Source organism: Hippocampus bargibanti, linkage group LG13 (assembly GCF_051943395.1).
Source record: "Hippocampus bargibanti isolate YZ-2025 linkage group LG13, ASM5194339v1, whole genome shotgun sequence".
In the NCBI taxonomy this organism is placed as follows: domain Eukaryota; kingdom Metazoa; phylum Chordata; class Actinopteri; order Syngnathiformes; family Syngnathidae; genus Hippocampus; species Hippocampus bargibanti.
In genome coordinates this window covers 1,083,479-1,101,268 of record NC_142746.1, presented here as the reverse complement: position 1 = coordinate 1,101,268, position 17,790 = coordinate 1,083,479, and the positions used below count along the sequence as shown (strand labels likewise).

At 49.3% G+C, this 17,790-nt stretch overlaps 1 protein-coding gene across 2 annotated transcripts; it reads left to right on the top strand.

Annotated features, from left to right (window-relative positions):
* Positions 1–106: 106 nt before the first annotated feature.
* On the top strand, positions 107–15,638 carry abcg5 (ATP binding cassette subfamily G member 5). Of its 2 annotated transcripts, none has more exons than XM_089012717.1 (14): positions 107–242; positions 6,136–6,257; positions 7,189–7,325; positions 8,568–8,666; positions 8,729–8,861; positions 10,058–10,197; positions 10,295–10,424; positions 10,490–10,703; positions 11,740–11,945; positions 13,357–13,495; positions 13,563–13,636; positions 13,703–13,814; positions 13,896–14,008; positions 14,075–15,638. In XM_089012717.1, exons 1-14 carry the CDS (start codon positions 109–111, stop codon positions 14,257–14,259), a joined length of 1,938 nt encoding a protein of 645 aa, XP_088868843.1. In that variant the 5' UTR covers positions 107–108; the 3' UTR covers positions 14,260–15,638. The 2 variants fall into 2 exon arrangements, with proteins under 2 accessions (XP_088868843.1, XP_088868844.1); XM_089012718.1 differs by having other exon boundaries at positions 14,055–14,240.
* Positions 15,639–17,790: the final 2,152 nt, after the last annotated feature.

Below are 17,790 nucleotides of genomic sequence, written 5' to 3'. Positions count from 1 at the left end.
GCTTTGCGCCAGCCCGGATCAAAGTTCTCCGCGATAAGCCCGTAGCGTGTTTATGGCTCTGTCCTGTTTGTGTACGCTAGCTGCAACTCAGGCGAACGCGGGTTGAAGATGAGCGGACGCTACTCGGTGGACCCGGAGCGGCCTAGCCGGGAAACCTTCCACTTTGTGTCGGAGGCCCAGAAGGACAGTGCAGACGAGCCGGCGTGCTGCCTCAGTGCCAGCAAAATCACCTACACCGTCAGGTGAGTGCACATGAAACCAGAATCCTGTTCTAAGTCCGGTCCCGGTTGGCTCAAACCTGGCGCTAATCCTTTGTCGCCTAATTCGTGCCGGTCTGAAAGCGTCGCCCGCATATTTGCGTGTACAGTGATACCTTGGCTTACAAACTTAATTGGTTCCCAGAAAGTGTGTGTAAGGCCAAACGTGTGTATTCCAAACATTAATTTCCCATAGGAAAACATTAAAATGAGAACGATGATTTCCCAGGTCCCCATAAAACATAATTTTCAACTAAATAAGCCTTAAAAGGACAACCGACGCCTTCGGACAAGTTGTGTCCATAATTTGTAAAATCACTTCAAATGACTTCCGAGCGGATTTTACAAAGACTCCACGGCATATAGCTATATTTTACGTTTTAACACTCGCGCTGAATATTCAGAAAGTCTTGTTTTCGAGTTGATGACGATTCCCTACGTGACGTCACATTTGGAACGCATGCATTTTGCGGTACTTTGTTTGGTCTGAAAACTTCGTGTTGATGGCGAAATTAGAAAGAAAACACATAAATAACGTGATGGTGAATGGTTGTGTGTCGCACCAAGACTACTATTTGATATTCACTGACACAAATTCCCAGCAGACAAATCAGCCCATTTCCAACGGAGCTTGAGCGCCATATTGTGCACTTTCCGGGACGCTACGTTGCTGCCATTGACGGCTCAAATAGATACGGAAGGACTCCTTTAATGGATTGCAAACATTTATGCTTTCCTCTTCAGAACTATTTGAATCATATTCATAATAAATAAAGAACCTGTACTCCGTGAGCCCATTGTTTTGTTTCTTGAGCAAGGCAAGACGACTGGGCGGGACTTTCTGAAAATCCCCAGTTTCGAGCTGATTTGCGGCAGATTTCAGACACTTTAAGTCATTTTTATTGGTGTTTTGCATTTGACTAAAAATATCAGCCTGTGTGTTTTGGGTATTTTAGATGCTATAAAACATTTTTTTTTATGTTAGTTAGGAAACAAAAAAATGGCGTCAGTTGTCATTTAAAACTGTACTCAACTGTACTTTATAATAAAGCCGTTTTATTTACCTTTGTGATTGTCGTTGATGCTTGATGGAATGGATAGCTTTTTGCATAGATTCTCTGGAGGAGCTTTGGGTTGTACATCTTAGAAGTTGTGATATTGCAACAGCAACAGATGCAGGCAGACACACTCGAAGCTCGAGGAGTGGTGACAATACTCGAGGGACGACGGAAGGTAGTAAAGATCGGATCGGAAATACATGGTGGAGACAGTGATTCCAATAAAGAGTACTGAGGCACATCAAACATAACAGAAAGTCAAGAACAAGGAAGGAGGGCAACGACAAACAGACCTGCGTGCGGAAGGGTGACGGGGGACTTCCAGGAATACACCGACAACGACAGAACGGTAAGTGAGGCTTTTATAGCCAGAAGGCACAATCAAGGAAATGGGGAACAGGTGCGTGAGTCAGGAGAGCCGGAAGGGAAGGGGCCCGCAGCCGGAGCTTCACCGAGACCGGGCTGAGGATGGCCTCGATGGGGAAGGGACCAGTGAACCGTGGCCCCAGTTTGCCCGAGCTCCCGGCCAACCGGAGGTCCCTCGTGGACAGCCATACCTCCTGCCCGACCTGGTAATTGGGTGCCTGGCGGCGACGACGGTCCGTGACCAGTTGGTTCCGGGACGCCGTGCGCGACAAGGCGGCCTCCTTCCACACTCGATGGGCCCATCTCAGGTGGTGTTCGATGGACGGGACCTCCACCTGGCCCTCCTGGGTGGGGAACAGAGGCGGCTGATAACCACAGGCGGACATGAACGGGGACCGACCTGTGGCTGTGGAGACCAGGGTGTTGTGGGCGTACTCCACCCAAGGCAAGTGGAAGGCCCGCAACGCGGGACTGTGAAGGCACACACACTGGAGGGCCGCCTCCAGGCCACCTACATGTTCCCCCCAGAGCCTCCTCAACTTTCCTCTCAACCTCCCACCGCATGGCGCCCAGGATGTGTCGCGCCGGCAGGATGTTGGCGATGACCTCCTTCTACTCTGCCGGCTCGTGGATGCGAGATAGGGCGTCAGAATCATCTTTATTGCCAAGTATGTAGAACACACAAGGAATTTGTTTCCAGTAGAACACGCTGCACTAGTATCGTCGTCAAAAAAACTGCTAAGAGGCTTGGTGTTCTGCGACCCTGGGCAGTAGGTGAGAGTAAAGTTGAACAGCGGCCATCGGGCCGGCCGCGAGTTGAGTCTCTTGGCGGACCGAATGGCGGCCAAGTTTTTGTGGTCTGTGAATACAGTGAATGGGTGTTTGGCCCCCTCAAGCCAGTGTCTCCATTCCTGTAGCGCCAGGATGACCGCCAGCAGTTCTCGGTTCCCCACGTCATAGTTGGCCTCTGCAGGGCTGAGCCAGCGGGAGAAGAAGGCGCATGGGTGGAGCTTCTGGTCGATCGGGGAGCGCTGTGATAGGACAGCCTCCACTCCAGACTCAGATGCGTCGACCGCGAACGCGAGGTCCGGGTCAGGGTGACGCAAGACCGGAGGGTTGGAGAAGGCTTGACGGAGGCGGTTGAACGCCCCCTCAGCGTCGGGTGTCCACCTGAATGGGACCTTGGGGGATGTGAGGTTAGTGAGGGGGAGTGCCTTCTGACTATTACCGCGGATAAAGCGGCGGTAGAAATTAGCAAACCCCAAGAATCGCTGGAGTTGTTTGCGCGTCTTCGGGGTTGGCCATTCCACCTCCGCTTTGGTTTTGGCGGGATCGGCCCGGAGCTGCTCCTGCTCCACGACGAACCCCAGAAAAGACAGAGAGCGGACATGGAACTCGCGCTTCTCTGCCTTCACGTAGAGCCGCTTTTGCAGGAGCCGCGCCAAGACCCGTCGGACGTGCTGCCGGTGTTCTTCTGTAGATTTGGAGAAAATGAGGATGTCATCTAAGTAAACAAATACAAAGACGTTGAGAAAGTCCCTGAGCACATCGTTAATGAGGTTTTGGAATACGGCGGGCGCGTTGGTGAGTCCGAACGGCATCACCAGGTACTCAAAATGCCCCAAGGGCGTTTTGAATGTGGTTTTCCACTCGTCCCCCTCTCTGATGCGGACCAGATGATAAGCACTTCGTAAATCCAATTTGGTAAAAATGGTCACCGATTGAAGAGGCGCGAAGGCTGAATCCATGAGGAGGAGAGGGTATTTGTTGCGGACGGTGATGTCGTTCAGACCCCGATAGTCGACACACGGAAGCAGGGATCTGTCTTTCTTTTCGATAAAGAAGAACCCTGCGCTGAGCGGGGAACGAAGATCGAATGAGTCCCGCCGCAAGGGAAGAGTCTATGTAGGTGCTCAGGGCTTCTTGTTCCGGGTGTGAAATGTGGTAGAGTCTGGAATTCGGTAGTGGGGCCCCTGGCTGCAGTTCAATCGTGCAGTCATACGGTCAGTGAGGCGGCAGGGATTGCGCGTTGTCCCTGCTGAACACCTCCCGCAGGTCATGGTAACAACGTGGCACACCCTCGAGACAAATCTCTTTGGGTGGGCCACCGCGGGGGGGTTCTCGCCCTGCCGTGGCCGACCGTAGGCAATGGGCTTCAATCCTGTATGGTGGGACCCTCCCAAGAGATGGAAGGGTCTTGGGTGCTGAGCCAAGGGAGGCCTAGTATGAGTGGCGCGTTGCGGGACGGCATTACAAGGAATTGGCGGTGTTCAACATGGTTACCCGATAACCTGAGTTTAAGTGGTGCGGTGATACGGGTAACCTTGGCCAGAAGTCGACGATCAAGGTTGAGAATCTCCTTGGGGGTCTGGAGAATCTCGAAGTCGCAGCCCAATGATTCGGCCAGTTGGGGGTCGATGAAGCAACCATCTGCCCCCGAATCCACTAGCGCCCGTATAGCTTGGGAGTTGGACGGTCCGAATAATTCGCCGTCCAACTCCAATCGCGTGACGGGCGCCGTCCTCGATGCCTCCGATGGCCGCCGTGTTCGCCGTCTGGCCGGGGACTTGCGGGTGCTGGAAGTCTTGGGCGGGGGTCCTTGGGTGCGGCGACCCCCAGGGTTGGTTCAATCGCCCCCGCTGCACACCTGCAGCGGCTCGGGGAACTCCTCCTGGCCTTGCGCTTGCTCGTTGGCGTCGGGTGTGGTCGTCTGCTGCTCCTGTCTGGGTTTGCCGGGCCGCTGGGTACCTTGCTCCCGCTGCCGCTCCCGGAGGCGATGGTCTAGGTAGATGACTACGTCGATCATTTCGCTAAGTGAGGTGCCCGCGTCGCGGGTGGTCAGCTCGTCCTTGAGAGCGGCGCTCAGTCCGCGACGAAACACTCCTCTCAGCGCTCGATCGTTGTAGCCGCTCCGGGCAGCCTGGATGCGGAAGTCGATGGAGTACTCAGCGGCCGAACGCGTCCCTTGCACACAGTCGAGAAGGAGTCCCTCGGCCTCGCACTCAGTGACCGGGTGGTGGAACACTTGGTGAATCTCGGCCACAAAGTCCGGGTAGTAACTGCAAAGTCCGGACCAGGACTCTCGGATGGCCAATACCCATGACTCGGCCTGGCCCGTGAGCAGGCTGGTGATGAATGCCACTTTAGCTTCATCGCTAACGAAGGCGGAGGGTTGTTGTTCAAACACCAACGAGCACTGCATGAAGAATTGAGCACAGCACCCGGGTTCGCCTGCGTAGCGTGAGGGGTGTGGCAGTGAGAGCTCGCGACTACCTACGGGGGGGGAGGAGGTGGCCGTCAGGGTAGCGAGTCGTGTCTCGACCTCCTGTAGGCGTTGAGCCAGAGAGGACGCGATGTGGTGGTTCTCCGCGATCGCTTGCGCCAGCTGGCTCGAACGCTCCGCCTGATGAGCTAAGGCAGATACGAATTTGTCTCCACCGGCGAGATCCATAGTTGGTCGGTGTATTATGTCACGTCCGTTCGAGGAGTGAAGACAATACTCGAGGGACGACGGAAGGTAGTAAGGATCGGATCCGAAAGACACGGTGGAGACAGTGATTCAAATAAAGAGTCTTTACTGAGGCACATCAAACATAACAGAAAGTCAAGAACAAGGAAGGAGGGCAACGGCAAACAGAGCTGCGTGCGGAAGGGTGACGGAGGACTTCCAGGAATACACCGACAACGACAGAACGGTAAGTGAGGCTTTTATAGCCAGAAGGCACAATCAAGGAAATGGGGAACAGGTGCGTGAGTCAGGAGAGCCGGGAGGGGAGGGGCCCGCTCAAGGGTGTTGTTGTTTTTTCACTTTTTTTGTTTCAAGCTCTGTCATCTCCCTTTCGTGTGTGTGTGTTTCTGTTTCTGTAACCCCGCACCCGCTCACTGCTGCGCGTGTCCTGCTGCGTGTGCCCCTCCCTCCTCGACCACAGATCTTGACCAATCACGTGCGGTTTTAACCGAAGACTGGGGGCGGGGAATAGAGGGGAAAAAGCATTCTGCTATTTCAGGAGCTCCAAGAACCGGCTCGTTCGCGAACGACGTATCACTCATTGAGGCGCTCCGTGTGAAAATTAGTTCGTAAAAATTAGTTCTCGAGAATTTAACGTTCGTAAGGCGAAAAATTTGTGAGCTCAAGCGTTCTTAAGCCGAGGTATCGCTGTATCTTGATTTCCGTGTGGTTTAAAGAAACGAGAGGAGCCATCTTCCTTGGCTGACAATCTGGTTGGCCATGTTCACGCCCACAACGGCGCATACAAACGGCTGTTTAGTGAAACACTACAAGAACGAAAATGCCACATGTGCCATAATTTTCGTTCGTGGGTCATAATAATATTTTTTCCTCTCAAATTGGAGTTGGCATCAGACTACAAAAACAAAAAATGTTGCAGCCATTTTGTTATTCAGCCTTGGTGGAGGTTTTTCTTGTTGTGAGGAGCACTTTTGTTTCCTTGCAGCGAGCGTGTCGGCCCCTGGTGGGACTTACCCTCTTACAACAAGCGGAGGACTCGCCAGATCCTCAACGATGTCTCCTTCCACGTGGACAGCGGGGAGATTATGGGCATCCTGGGAAACTCAGGTGGGCAGACTAAACGCTTGATGGGGGGGAAAGAAATATAATAATAATAGTAATAATAATAATAATAATAATAATAATAATACATTTCATGTCATTTCTAAGCACCTTTCAAAACTTTCATGGTCACTTTACAGTCACAGGATAAGTTTCTCTGTGGGTGAGCAGAGGCAGCCACACACAGTTCACTCAATCCGGAAGCAACTCGGATAGAAAGCTAGCTAGCTAGCTAATAAATAGCTAATAGATTACCAGATAGCCAACAGCTAGCCAGCTAACAGCCAGCCATTATTATTATTATTTGAGTTACTTCCGGGTTGAGTGAATGCTGGCGCGTGTGGCTGCCGCTGCTCACCCACAGAGAAACTTATCCTGTGACTGTAAAGTGACCTTGAGAGTTTTGAAAGGCGCTTAGAAATGAAATGTATAATAATAATAATAATAATAATAATAATAATAATAATACATTTGATTTATGAGTGCCTTTCAAAACTCTCAAGTTTACTTTACAGTCACATGATACGTTTTTCTGTGGGTGAGCAGCGGCAGCCACACGCGCCAGCGTTCACTCAACCCGGAAGTTAATCGATAGAAAGCTAGCTTGCCAGCTAGTACATAGCTAATAGATAGCCAACAGATAGCTAGCTAGATAGCCAGCCACATAGACAGCTCTTTAGCTAATAGCGAGCTAGATAGTTAGTTAGATAATACGTACACCGAATGTCACTATAAAATACACAGTTAGAAAGCTAGCTAGCCAGCTAGTAGATAGCTAATAGATAGCCAAAACAGACAGCTAGCCACTTGGATAGATATATAGCTAATAACTTGCTAGCTAGTTAGCAAATACACTGAATGTCACAAATTAAATAAATAATAATAATACTTATAAAATGGTGTCATATTTTGGCTTGTGTGTTTGCGTATCACGCAGGGTCCGGAAAGACCACCTTGTTGGACGCCATCGCGGGAAGGATCGGCAACTCTGGAAGCCTGTCGGGCGAAGTATTTGTCAACGGCAACAAACTGGCCAGGGAAGAGTTCCGGGACTGCTTCTCATACGTGCTGCAGGTGAAAAACGTCACGCGACAGGAAGTCTTGACAGTAATTGGGGCAACTTTTTTTTTTTTTTTGCTTCTCCATCGCCTCCTCGGACTTCTAACCCATCAACCAGAGGTGCTCAAGTGTATCCAAAACCCAAATTAAAAACAGAGGCTTAAAGCCGCCCCTTTCAAATTATCTAGCGGCTGGCTGATAACGCGCACGCGCACACGCTAGTCGTCTGCCTTTAAACCTCGAAGCTATTAACTTTGGCTACTAAGCTGCAGATGAGGAGCCGATAATCAAAGTCCTTCACATGAGAGACTGCGCCGAGCAACGTGATTGGACCGCGCCTTAATCGAGGCGGGCCTGAGGTTCAAGCGTGCGTGTCATCGGCAAGTGCGCTAACTAGCTCGGTTGTTACTGTTGCTAGCTAGCTCGGTTGCTTGCTTGCTCGGTCGTTACTGTTGTTAGCTAGCTCGGTTGTGAGCTAGCTTGGTTGTTACTGTCGCTAGTTAGCTCAGTCGCTAGATAGCTCAGTCGCAAGCTAGCTTGATCGCTAGCTGGCTTGTTCTATAGTTCAGCATGGCACTTGACATGCTTGATTGGCTTTCGCGGGCCAAATAGAATAACGTGGCAGGCCAGATTTGGTCCCCGGGCCTTGACTTTGACACCTGTGATGTAAGTGATTAGCCAGTAAGCTGAATAGAAAGAGAGCTAGCTCGCTAGCTCGGTCGTTAGCGAGCTCGGTCGCAAGCTAGCGACTGAGCTTAATAGCTCTGTCGTTACTGTAACTAGCTAGCTCAGTTGCTAGCTAGCTTGGTCGCTAGGTAGCTTGATCTATAGATCAGCATGTCACTTGACATGCTTGATTTGCTTTCACGGGCCGAATAGAATGATGTGGTAGTCCAGATTTGGCCCGCGGGCCATGACTTCGACACCTGTGATGTAAGGGATTATCCAGCAAATTGAATAGAAAGAGAGCTAGGTCGCTGGTTCACTAGCGCGCTGGGTCGCTAGCTCGCTGGGTCGCTAGCCCGGTCGGTGGCTCGGTCGGTAGCCCGGTCGCTGGCTCGGTGGCTAGCTCGATCGTTAGCTTGAAAGATGAACAATGAATTTCAAAAGTTTATTTGCTTTCGCGGACCAAATAATATATTGTGGCAGGCCAGATTTGGCCCCCGGTCCCTTCACTTTGAGACCCGTGTCGTATTGGGATGGGAAAAAAATGTGTGAGAGGGATAAATAGGCTGTTGTTTTTGTTTCTTGTACCAGAGCGATAACCTGCTGAGTTTTCTGACTGTGGAGGAGACTTTGACCTACACGGCGCAGCTCGCGCTCAGAAAGCACTCGGCCCAAGACATCCGAAACAAGGTGGGAGGAAACAATTTCCTCAACGATAACCACACAGACAACAAAGTGATCTTTGATTCCAGGTGTCGGCGGCCATGGCCGAGCTGAGCCTGAGTCACGTGGCTCGCAGCGTCATCGGCGGTCGCGTGTTCCCGGGAATCTCGGCGGGCGAGAGGAGGAGGGTCTCCATCGCCTGCCAGCTCCTTCAGGACCCCCGTAAGTCTGCGTCACCTCACCCACAACGACCAGAAACAGGCCTGGCGCTCTGGGTCGGTTTTATCGGTGCGCTAACTAGCTTGGTTGCTAGCTAGCTCGGTCGTTTGCTAGCTCGGTCGATTTCTAGCTCGCTCGCGAGTTAGCTCGGTCGCTTGCTAGCTCGGTCGCTAGCTAGTTCGATTTATAGATCAGCATGGCATTTGACATGCTTGATTTGCTTTTGCGGACTGAATAGAATGAGTTGGTGGCCCTGATTTGGCCCCCGGGCCTTGACTTTGACACTTGTGATGTAAAGGATTAGCCAGCAAGCTGAATAGAAAGAAAGCCAGCTCTCTGGCTCGCTAGCTCGCTGGGTCGCTAGCTCACTGGGTTGCTAGCTCGGGCAGTCACTCGGTCGCTGGGTCGCTACATCGCTAGGTCGGTCGCTCGCTCGTTCGGTCGCTGGGTCGCAAGCTCGGTTGGTCGCAAGCTTGGTCGCTAGCTCGGTCGGTCGCTAGCTTGGTCGCACGATCAGTCGCTAGCTAGCTCAGTCGCTTGCTAGCTCGGTCGCTAACTAGCTTGGTCGCTTGCTAGCTTGGTCACCTGCTAGCTCAGTCGCTTGCTAGTTCGGTCGCTAACTAGCTCAGTCGCTAGATAGCTCGGTCGCTTGCTAGCTCGGTCGCTTGCTAGCTCGGTCGCTTGCTAGCTCGGTCGCTTGCTAGCTCGGTCGCTTGCTAGCTCGATTTATAGATCAAAAAGCCACTTGACATGCTTGATTTGCTTTTGCGGACTGAATAGAATGAGTTAGTGGCCCAGATTTGGTCCCCGGGCCTTGACTTTGACACTGGTGATGTAAAGGATTAGCCAACAAGCTGAATAGAAAGAAAGCTAGCTGGCTGGGTCGCTAGCTCTCTGGGTCGCTAGCTTGCTGGGTCGTTAGCTCACTGGGTCGCTAGATCGGTCAGTCGGTCGGTCGCTAGCTCAGTCGGTCGCTAGCTCGGTTCGGTCACTAGCTTGGTTGCAAGCTCAGTCGCTAGCTTGCTCGGTCATCTCGTTCAGGATTGGCACCTGCCACCTCCTGTCGGCTTCCTGTCTGCTTCCTCCGCAATCGAGCGGAAAATGAATTTGTCTGCGTTTAATTGCAGCTTGAGAGCCAATCTTTTAATGAAACGATCCAAGTGGGCCGGGGTAACTTTTTCCCGTGTGGTGGCGGGCAGGCGTGATCCTCCTGGACGAGCCCACCACCGGCCTGGACAGCATGACGGCCAATCAGATCGTGACGCTGCTGGCCCAGCTGGCCCGCCGGAACCGCATCGTGGTCGTCACCATTCACCAGCCTCGCTCCGAACTTTTCACGGTAAAAACATGGCCCACGTGTGGCAAGGGGTCCGATTCCGGGACGGACAAAGACAAAAACTGCGGGGGGGAGGGGGGTGGCGGCAATTTTTTTTCAGATGTTCAGCAGGATCGCCTTGATGAGCCGCGGCGAGTTAGTTTTCTGCGGACAACCCGACGAGATGGTGGACTTCTTCGGCCGATGCGGCTACGAGTGTCCGGAGTACTGCAACCCCTTCGACATCTACGGTACGGGTGCTGCCGGCGCGGTTGGGAATCGCGCACGCGCTGACGCAGCCTCCCTGGCGCCGCAGTGGACTTGACGTCGGTGGACACGCGCAGCGGCGAGCGCGAGGCGGCCACCTTGGGCCGCATGCGCGACGCGGCCCGCTCCTACCGGGCGTCGGACATCTTTGGCCACATGTTAGCTGCCGCGGGGCGAAGCCTGCGCGCCGACCGCAAGGCCGCCGTCCCATTCAAGAGCAAAGAGTCGCCCGCCGGCGCCGCCAAAATGGCTGTGCTCCTCAGGTCTGTTTCGCCGCCCTGCACGCCGCTTATAAATCAAATATACAGTAAAGTCTCGTTATATCGATATTCAAGGGAGTCCGAAAAAATATCGATATAACCGGGACTATCGATATATCCGATATCGATATAACGAGACTTTACTGTATTATTATTATTATTGTTGTTGTTGTTGTTGTTGTTGGCTTACGAACTTAATTGGTTCCTAGACAGAGTGTGTAAGGCGAAAGGTCTGTATCCCAAAAAATAATTTCCCATAGGAAACCATTAAAATGAGTATAATCCGTTCCCAGGTCCCCATAAAACATCATTTTCTACTTAACATAATTTTCTCCTAAACAAAATAGACCTTATTTTATGTATAATAAATGTGTCTGTGTAAGCTCTCAGTCGTACTGGAGTGGTCCATCGATGAGAAGGTTTCTTCAGCCGTCATCTGTACAAATTTGAAGGTTTCGGACGTTTCGCCTCCTATCCAAGAGGCTTCGTCAATTGTGTTTTGTTTAGCTGGGTTGATAGCTTTTTGCATCAAGTGTACAGATGGCTTGTGTGGGTTGTTTGTGGAGCCTGATTATTTTTTTTTATATTTTAACCTTGCAGTCTACACTCTGCTTTTGAACTATCAAAGTTGAAACCAGTCCAAATATCACTGTTTTCTATCCATTTTGTCACTCTCTTTGTCGCCTGCCTGTGTCTTTCATGTTTAAAACACTTTCTTCTTTTTGGGAGAATGGTTTCACTCTCTCTCTGTCTGTCACCAATCACGTGGCTTTAACCGAAGACTGGGGGCAGGGAATAGAGGACAAAAATAGTCGGCTGCCATTTTCTTGTTAGTGTCGTCGTTCGCCAATGACACATCACTCATTGTGACGCTCCGTGTGTATCTCAAAAAAACTGTTTGTTTGCCGAGGTAAAATTTTCATAAATGTAATGTCGTAAACCGAAAAGTTTAAGTTCGTAAATCGAGGTATCACTGCACTTGGAAAACCAAAACCCATCTCACCACGACAAATGGTTTAATTCGGTTTTTACCAACTAGGCGGACCCTGCGGAACCTGTCCAGAGACCGAATGGGGGTCCTGATGCGCCTATCTCAGAACTTGATTTATGGCCTCTTCGTGGCTTTCTTTGTGATGCGATTGGACGACGACGTGGCCAAAGGCGCGGTGCAGGACCGCATCGGCATCATCTACCAGTGCGTCGGCGCCTCGCCCTACACCGGAATGCTCAACGCCGTGGCGCTTTGTGAGTGCCGTCACGCTGCCGGTTGGCCATCCACAGTTGCTGATGACAGGCTGTGTTTACCTTCAACACCAAAAAAACAAAATCAAAGCTACCATATAGTCATTAGTACGTAGCGCGGAGCGGCTAAAACCAAGCTAGGAATGGTCTGAAATGTAAGCGGCCGCCCCGTATCGAAACATGGCGGCGCCGTCTGAGGGATCGTTATTTTGCACGCAACTTTTGCGGTCGGGCCTCGATCAGCAGCCACCTTGGCGGCGCCCGGTAAGGACGATGGTGGGAATTTCCTATCCGCGTCGTATGTCACTGTAGGAGGAGAAAAAAAATCAGCAACCTATCTATTACCTAGCTGGCTATCTATTTGCTATTTATTTGCTATCTATAAACTATCTGGCTAGATAGCTATGTAACTGGGTATTTATTAGCTATATGGCTATCTAGCAAGTTAGCTAACTGTCTATCTATTTGCTATTCCTTTTCTATCTATTAGCTGTCTGGCTACCTAGCTAGCTATGTAACTGGCTATTTATTAACTATGTGGCTATCACACAAGTTAGCTAACTGTCTATCTGGCTATCTATTTGTTATCCATTTGCTATCTATTTGCTTTCTGGCTACCTAGCTAGCTATGTGGCTGGCTATTTATTAGTTATATGGCTATCTAGCAAGTTAGCTAACTGTCTAGCTGGCTATCTATTTGCTATCCATTTGCTATCTGGCTAGCTAGCTATGTAACTGGCTATTTATTAGTTATATGGCTATCTAGCAAGTTAGCTAACTGTCTATCTGGCTATCTATTTGTTATCCATTTGCTATCTATTTGCTATCTATTAGCTATCTGGCTAGCTAGCTATGTAACTGGCTATTTATTAGCTATATGGCTATCTAGCAAGTCAGCTACCTGTCTAGCTGGCTATCTATTTGCTTTTTGGCTACCTAGCTAGCTATGTGGCTGGCTATTTATTAGTTGTATGGCTATCTAGCAAGTTAGCTAACTGTCTATCTGGCTATCTATTTGCTATCCATTTGCTATCTAGCTAGCTAGCTATGTAACTGGCTATTTATTAGCTATATGGCTACATAGCAAGTTAGCTAACTGTCTAACTGACTATCTATTAGCTAGCTAGCTAGCTTTCTAACTATTTGAGTTACTTCCGGGTTGAGTGAACACTGGCGAGTGTGGCTGCCGCTGCTCACCTGCAGAAAAACCGATCCTGTGACTGTAAAGTGACCTTGAGAGTTTTAAAAGGCGCTTATAAATCAAATATATTATTATTATTATTATTATTATTGTTGTTGTTGTTGTTATTGCGGCTGTTGCTGCTGTTGCTGTTGTTATTGGGATTATTATTATTATTATTATTATTATTATTATTATAATTATTAAAACGGGCGACTTGTTGCGGCGCTGCAGTTCCGGCCCTGCGAGCCATCGGCGACCAGGAGAGCCAAGACGGCTTGTACGGGAAGTGGCAGCTGTTCCTGGCCTACGTTTTCCACATCCTGCCCTTCAGCGCCCTCAGCGTGCTGCTTTTCACCTCCTTCCTCTATTGGTACGCCGCATTTTGCCACCAGGTGGCCGCATTTTGCCACCAGGTGCCCGACGCTTTTCCCTTTCAGGACGGTGGGGATGCACCCCGAGTCGTGGCGCTTCGCCGCTTTCACCGCCGTCGTGATGGTCCCTCACGTCGTAGGTGGGCAGCCCCTCGGGTGGGCGATTGGCCCCCGGTGCCGAGTGACCTTACGGGGGCGTCTTGCAGGCGAGCTGCTGACGGTGGTCTTACTGGGGGTGGTCCAGGACCCCAACATGGTCAACTCCGGGGTGGCCCTGCTCAACATCGCCGGGATTCTCCTGGGCTCCGGATTCCTCCGGTTGGCGACTTGAGGGCGGGGCGCTTAGCGAGGCGCCTCACCCAAAAAAAAAACGCTTTGTTGGTTTGTCCCGCAAAACAGAAGCACGGCGCAGATGCCGACGGTGTTCCAGTGGCTGAGCTACGTGACCTTCCAGAAGTACAGCTGCGAGCTTCTCATCGTCACCGAGTTCCACGGTCTTCGCTTCGCATGCAGTAAGCCCCCGTTTGACGTTCGGGTGGCGGCGGGAGTTTTAAGTAGTGGCGCCCGCTTGTCCGCAGACCACTCGGGTCCCTTGGGGGGAGGCTGCCTGATCACGGAGGGCGACCAAATCGTGGAGCAGGGCTACCCGGGCGCCCCGGGGCGCTACACGCTGGACTTTGTGCTGCTCTACTCCTTCCTTCCGGCTCTCCTGCTGCTGGGCGTCGTCAGCTTCAGGATCCGAGACAGGCTGGTGTTGCACTGACGCCTGCTGGGTGTCCCTTTTACAATCCAAATCACAATCATCTTTGTTGGCCAAGTATGGACAATGTGCAAGCTATTTGGCTCCCCTAGAACACAATGCTGCACTAGTATCATCATAAAAAAGATATGACAAATAAATATACAGTAAAGTCTCGTTATATCGATATTCAAGGGAGTCCGAAAAAATATCGATATAACCGGGACTATCGATATATCCGACCCCGTTTGCATGTAATTTTCTCCGTGCGTGCATAGAAATAGTATCGATATAACCGGGACTATCGATATATCCGATATCGATATAACGAGACTTTACTGTAACTTATATTCCTTCATGTAAGTTTGACCTCTGTGAAGAACTGTGAAGCACTTTGCAAAGTATCAAGCAGATATGAAGTGATCCGTGGTAGAATAAAATCCAATGAAACTGGTGTGCACTTATCAGAATCAGAATACCTTTATACCTTTATTCGTCCCGCAATGGGGAAATTTGCAGTACACAGCAGCAATTGAAACAACCATGTATGTATGCATGTATGTAACCATGTAAGGCGTTTTTAGATGAAAAAAAAACCACCATGTATAGTAAGCCATTTTTCGCCCAAAAAAATGACCATGTATCGTAAGTCTGTGTAAGCTCTCAGTCGTACAGGAATGGTCCATCGATGAGAAGGTTTCTTCAGAATCAGAATCAGAATCATCTTCACCGTCATCTGTACAAATTTGTACAGATGACGGCTGAAGAAACCTTCTCATCCATGTATAGTAAGGTGTTTTTAGCCCCCCCCCCCCAAAAAAAAAACAAAAAACCAACAACCATGTATCGCAGTCAAACATACGGCCCGCGGGCCGGAGTGGTGAGTGTTGACAGAGTGGTCTTGTTTCAAAAACAGTGGTTTATTTCAACACTCATCTGGCAACCTACGCTCATTTCCCCTGTCTGAGAGATGTGTGTGTGACCAGACCTGATGTGGTCGTCCGTGAGGCGGTACAAAAACAGGATTGCAGGATTACTGTGGGAATTTGAGAAACTTATTCAGGTATTTGGTGACCTTGAGAAAGAATTTTCAGTTTTTTGCTCACATTTCGCAGTTAATGCTTCTGATCTACCGGTCGAAATCCAGCTAGAAAGAATTGATTGGCAATGTGATGCTGATTTGAAGGGCAAATTTGCCTCCATAGGTCTGGACAAATTTTAGCGGTATCTACTATCCGGGTATCCCAAATTAACAGCGCTGGCTGCTAATGTTTTGTGCATGTTTGGAACAACCTACTTTTGTGAACACATCTCCGTAAAGAATATCAATAAAACAGCATCTAAAATACCCAAAACACACAGGCTGATATTTTTAGTCAAATGCAAAACACGAATAAAAATGTCTAAAAAAAATCTGCCACAAATCAGCTCGAAACTGGGGATTTTCAGAAAGTCCCGCCCCAAGTTCATGACGTCACGCCAAGTCGTCTTGCCTTGCTCAAGAAACAAAACAATGGGCTCACGGAGTTCAGATACGGAGAAGATGCTTTCTTGTTACTCATCCAGTTATGAATATGATTCAAATAGTTCTAAAGAGGAAAGCATAAATGTTTGCGATCGATTAAAGGAGTCCTTCCACATCAATTTGAGCAGCAATGTAGTGTCCCAGAAAATGCAAAAGATGGCACCCAAGCTCCGTTGGAAATGGGCTGATTTGTCTGCTGGTAATTTGTGTCAACTAGTATCAAATAGTAGTCTTGGTGCAACACACGATTCACCATCACATTATTTGTTTTCCTTCTAATTTCGCCATCAACACGAAATACACAAATACACAAACACAAAGTACCGCAAAATGCATTGAGGTGATGCAAGGTATGTCCTTTCTCAGTGAGGGGCATTCCTTCAGTGACGTAGGGTGAGGACTCGTCACTAACTCAAAAACAAAACTTCCGGAATATTCAGCGTGAGTTTTAAAACGTAAAATATAGCTATATGCGGTGGAATCTTTGTAAAATACGCTCAGTAGAAGTCATTTGAAGCGATTTTACAAATTATGGACACAACTTGTCCGGAGACGTCGGTTGTCCTTTCATAGTTGTATAATGAGGAAATTTGCAAAAATCCTAAAAAATGATGCCGGGCTCAAATCTGGGACCTCAGACCTGACAACATGCGCTCTACCACTGTACTACATAGCCATTCAAATAATTACGATAAAAAACACCTTAGTATACATAATGGGTTTTTTTTCCGGCTAAAAGCGCCTTCCTACATGATCGTTTTTTTTGGGTCAAAAACACCTTACTATTCATGGTTGTTTTTTTTCCAGGTCAAAAATGTCTTTCTCTATATGGTCGTTTTTTTCAGGTAAAAAACGCCTTACTATATACAGTGAGACCTTGGCTTACGAAGTTAATTGGTTGCCAGACAGAGTGTGAAAGGCGAAAAGTGTGTATCCCCCCAAAAAAAAAATCCCATAAGAAACCATTAAAATAAGAATTTTTTTCCCAGGTCTCCATAAAATATACTTTGCAACTAAATAAGCCTTAAAACTACACACAACCTCCCTTATTCTATGTATAAATGTGTGATTGTATTGTAATGAAAGAAATACACTGCACTATATAATAAAGTCACTTTATTTACATTAGTGATGGTCGTTGATGGCTCTTAATTGACACCTGTTGCTTTCTGACTTGTAAGGTCTTACGAAACTGAGGCATCACATTCTCATTCATCATGTTGATGATTCTCATAGCCTTTTCTGGATGGAACTGTTCAATAAAAGCCTGCACACCAACTCCTGAATGGCCTGCTTCTGCTTGTCCTCTTGAAGGGAAATCAAATTCTCTGTGTTGATGACCTCATTATGGTCAGCAACAAGCTCCTCGATGTCATCTGCATCCATTTCGAGTCCCGTAGGTGCTGGCAGAGATTTTATTACGACAAGCCTGTCAAGCTAGGCAAAATGAAATGGCAGACTCGCGATACCGGAAAGCAACAAACTTACGCGATCGCGGCTAACAATCACCTCGGGCAAAGCAAACTCTTGGACTTGCCAGCACAAGACACAGCAAGGCGCGAGGCGTCGTAATCATGTCACTGGTGAGGTGACAGCGACTCGTTGAAATATCGCAGTATCGGTGATTAGGGGATCGACACGCACACCCCGTTTGAGTTTCTCAATGATCTCCTTCTTCTCCTCGACTGTAATTTTGTTTTGTGTCTTCTTCGGCTGGTGGAGGTCGGGAGTGCGGCCCCGCCCCAGCTGTCTACTCGCACGTTACAATTTCGGTGTCATTAGTCATGTGAAAGCATCGACTAAATAACGTCTTTGTGTCAAGCTTTTGGGCGAAGGATGGTAGCAATAGTGGACGGTACCGGGCTCTTTATTTGTAGAATAGTCGTAGAAAGTTACTCTCAGGGAAGTGACACACAGCGTGGGAGATGTGTCAGGCTGAGATTCACATGACAGCCGCAGTGCGCCCACACCTCGTTCGTGTTTCTCAATGATCTCCCTCTCCTCGACTGTTATTTTGTTTTGTGTCTTCT

Excerpts from the sequence above, each read along its gene's own strand:
- abcg5 (XM_089012717.1), top strand. The coding sequence starts at position 109 with ATGAGCGGACGCTACTCGGTGGACCCGGAGCGGCCTAGCCGGGAAACC. Across the intron at positions 6,258-7,188 it reads GGGCATCCTGGGAAACTCAG|GGTCCGGAAAGACCACCTTG; the intron begins GTGGGCAGACTA and ends CGTATCACGCAG. Across the intron at positions 13,637-13,702 it reads GATGGTCCCTCACGTCGTAG|GCGAGCTGCTGACGGTGGTC; the intron begins GTGGGCAGCCCC and ends GGCGTCTTGCAG.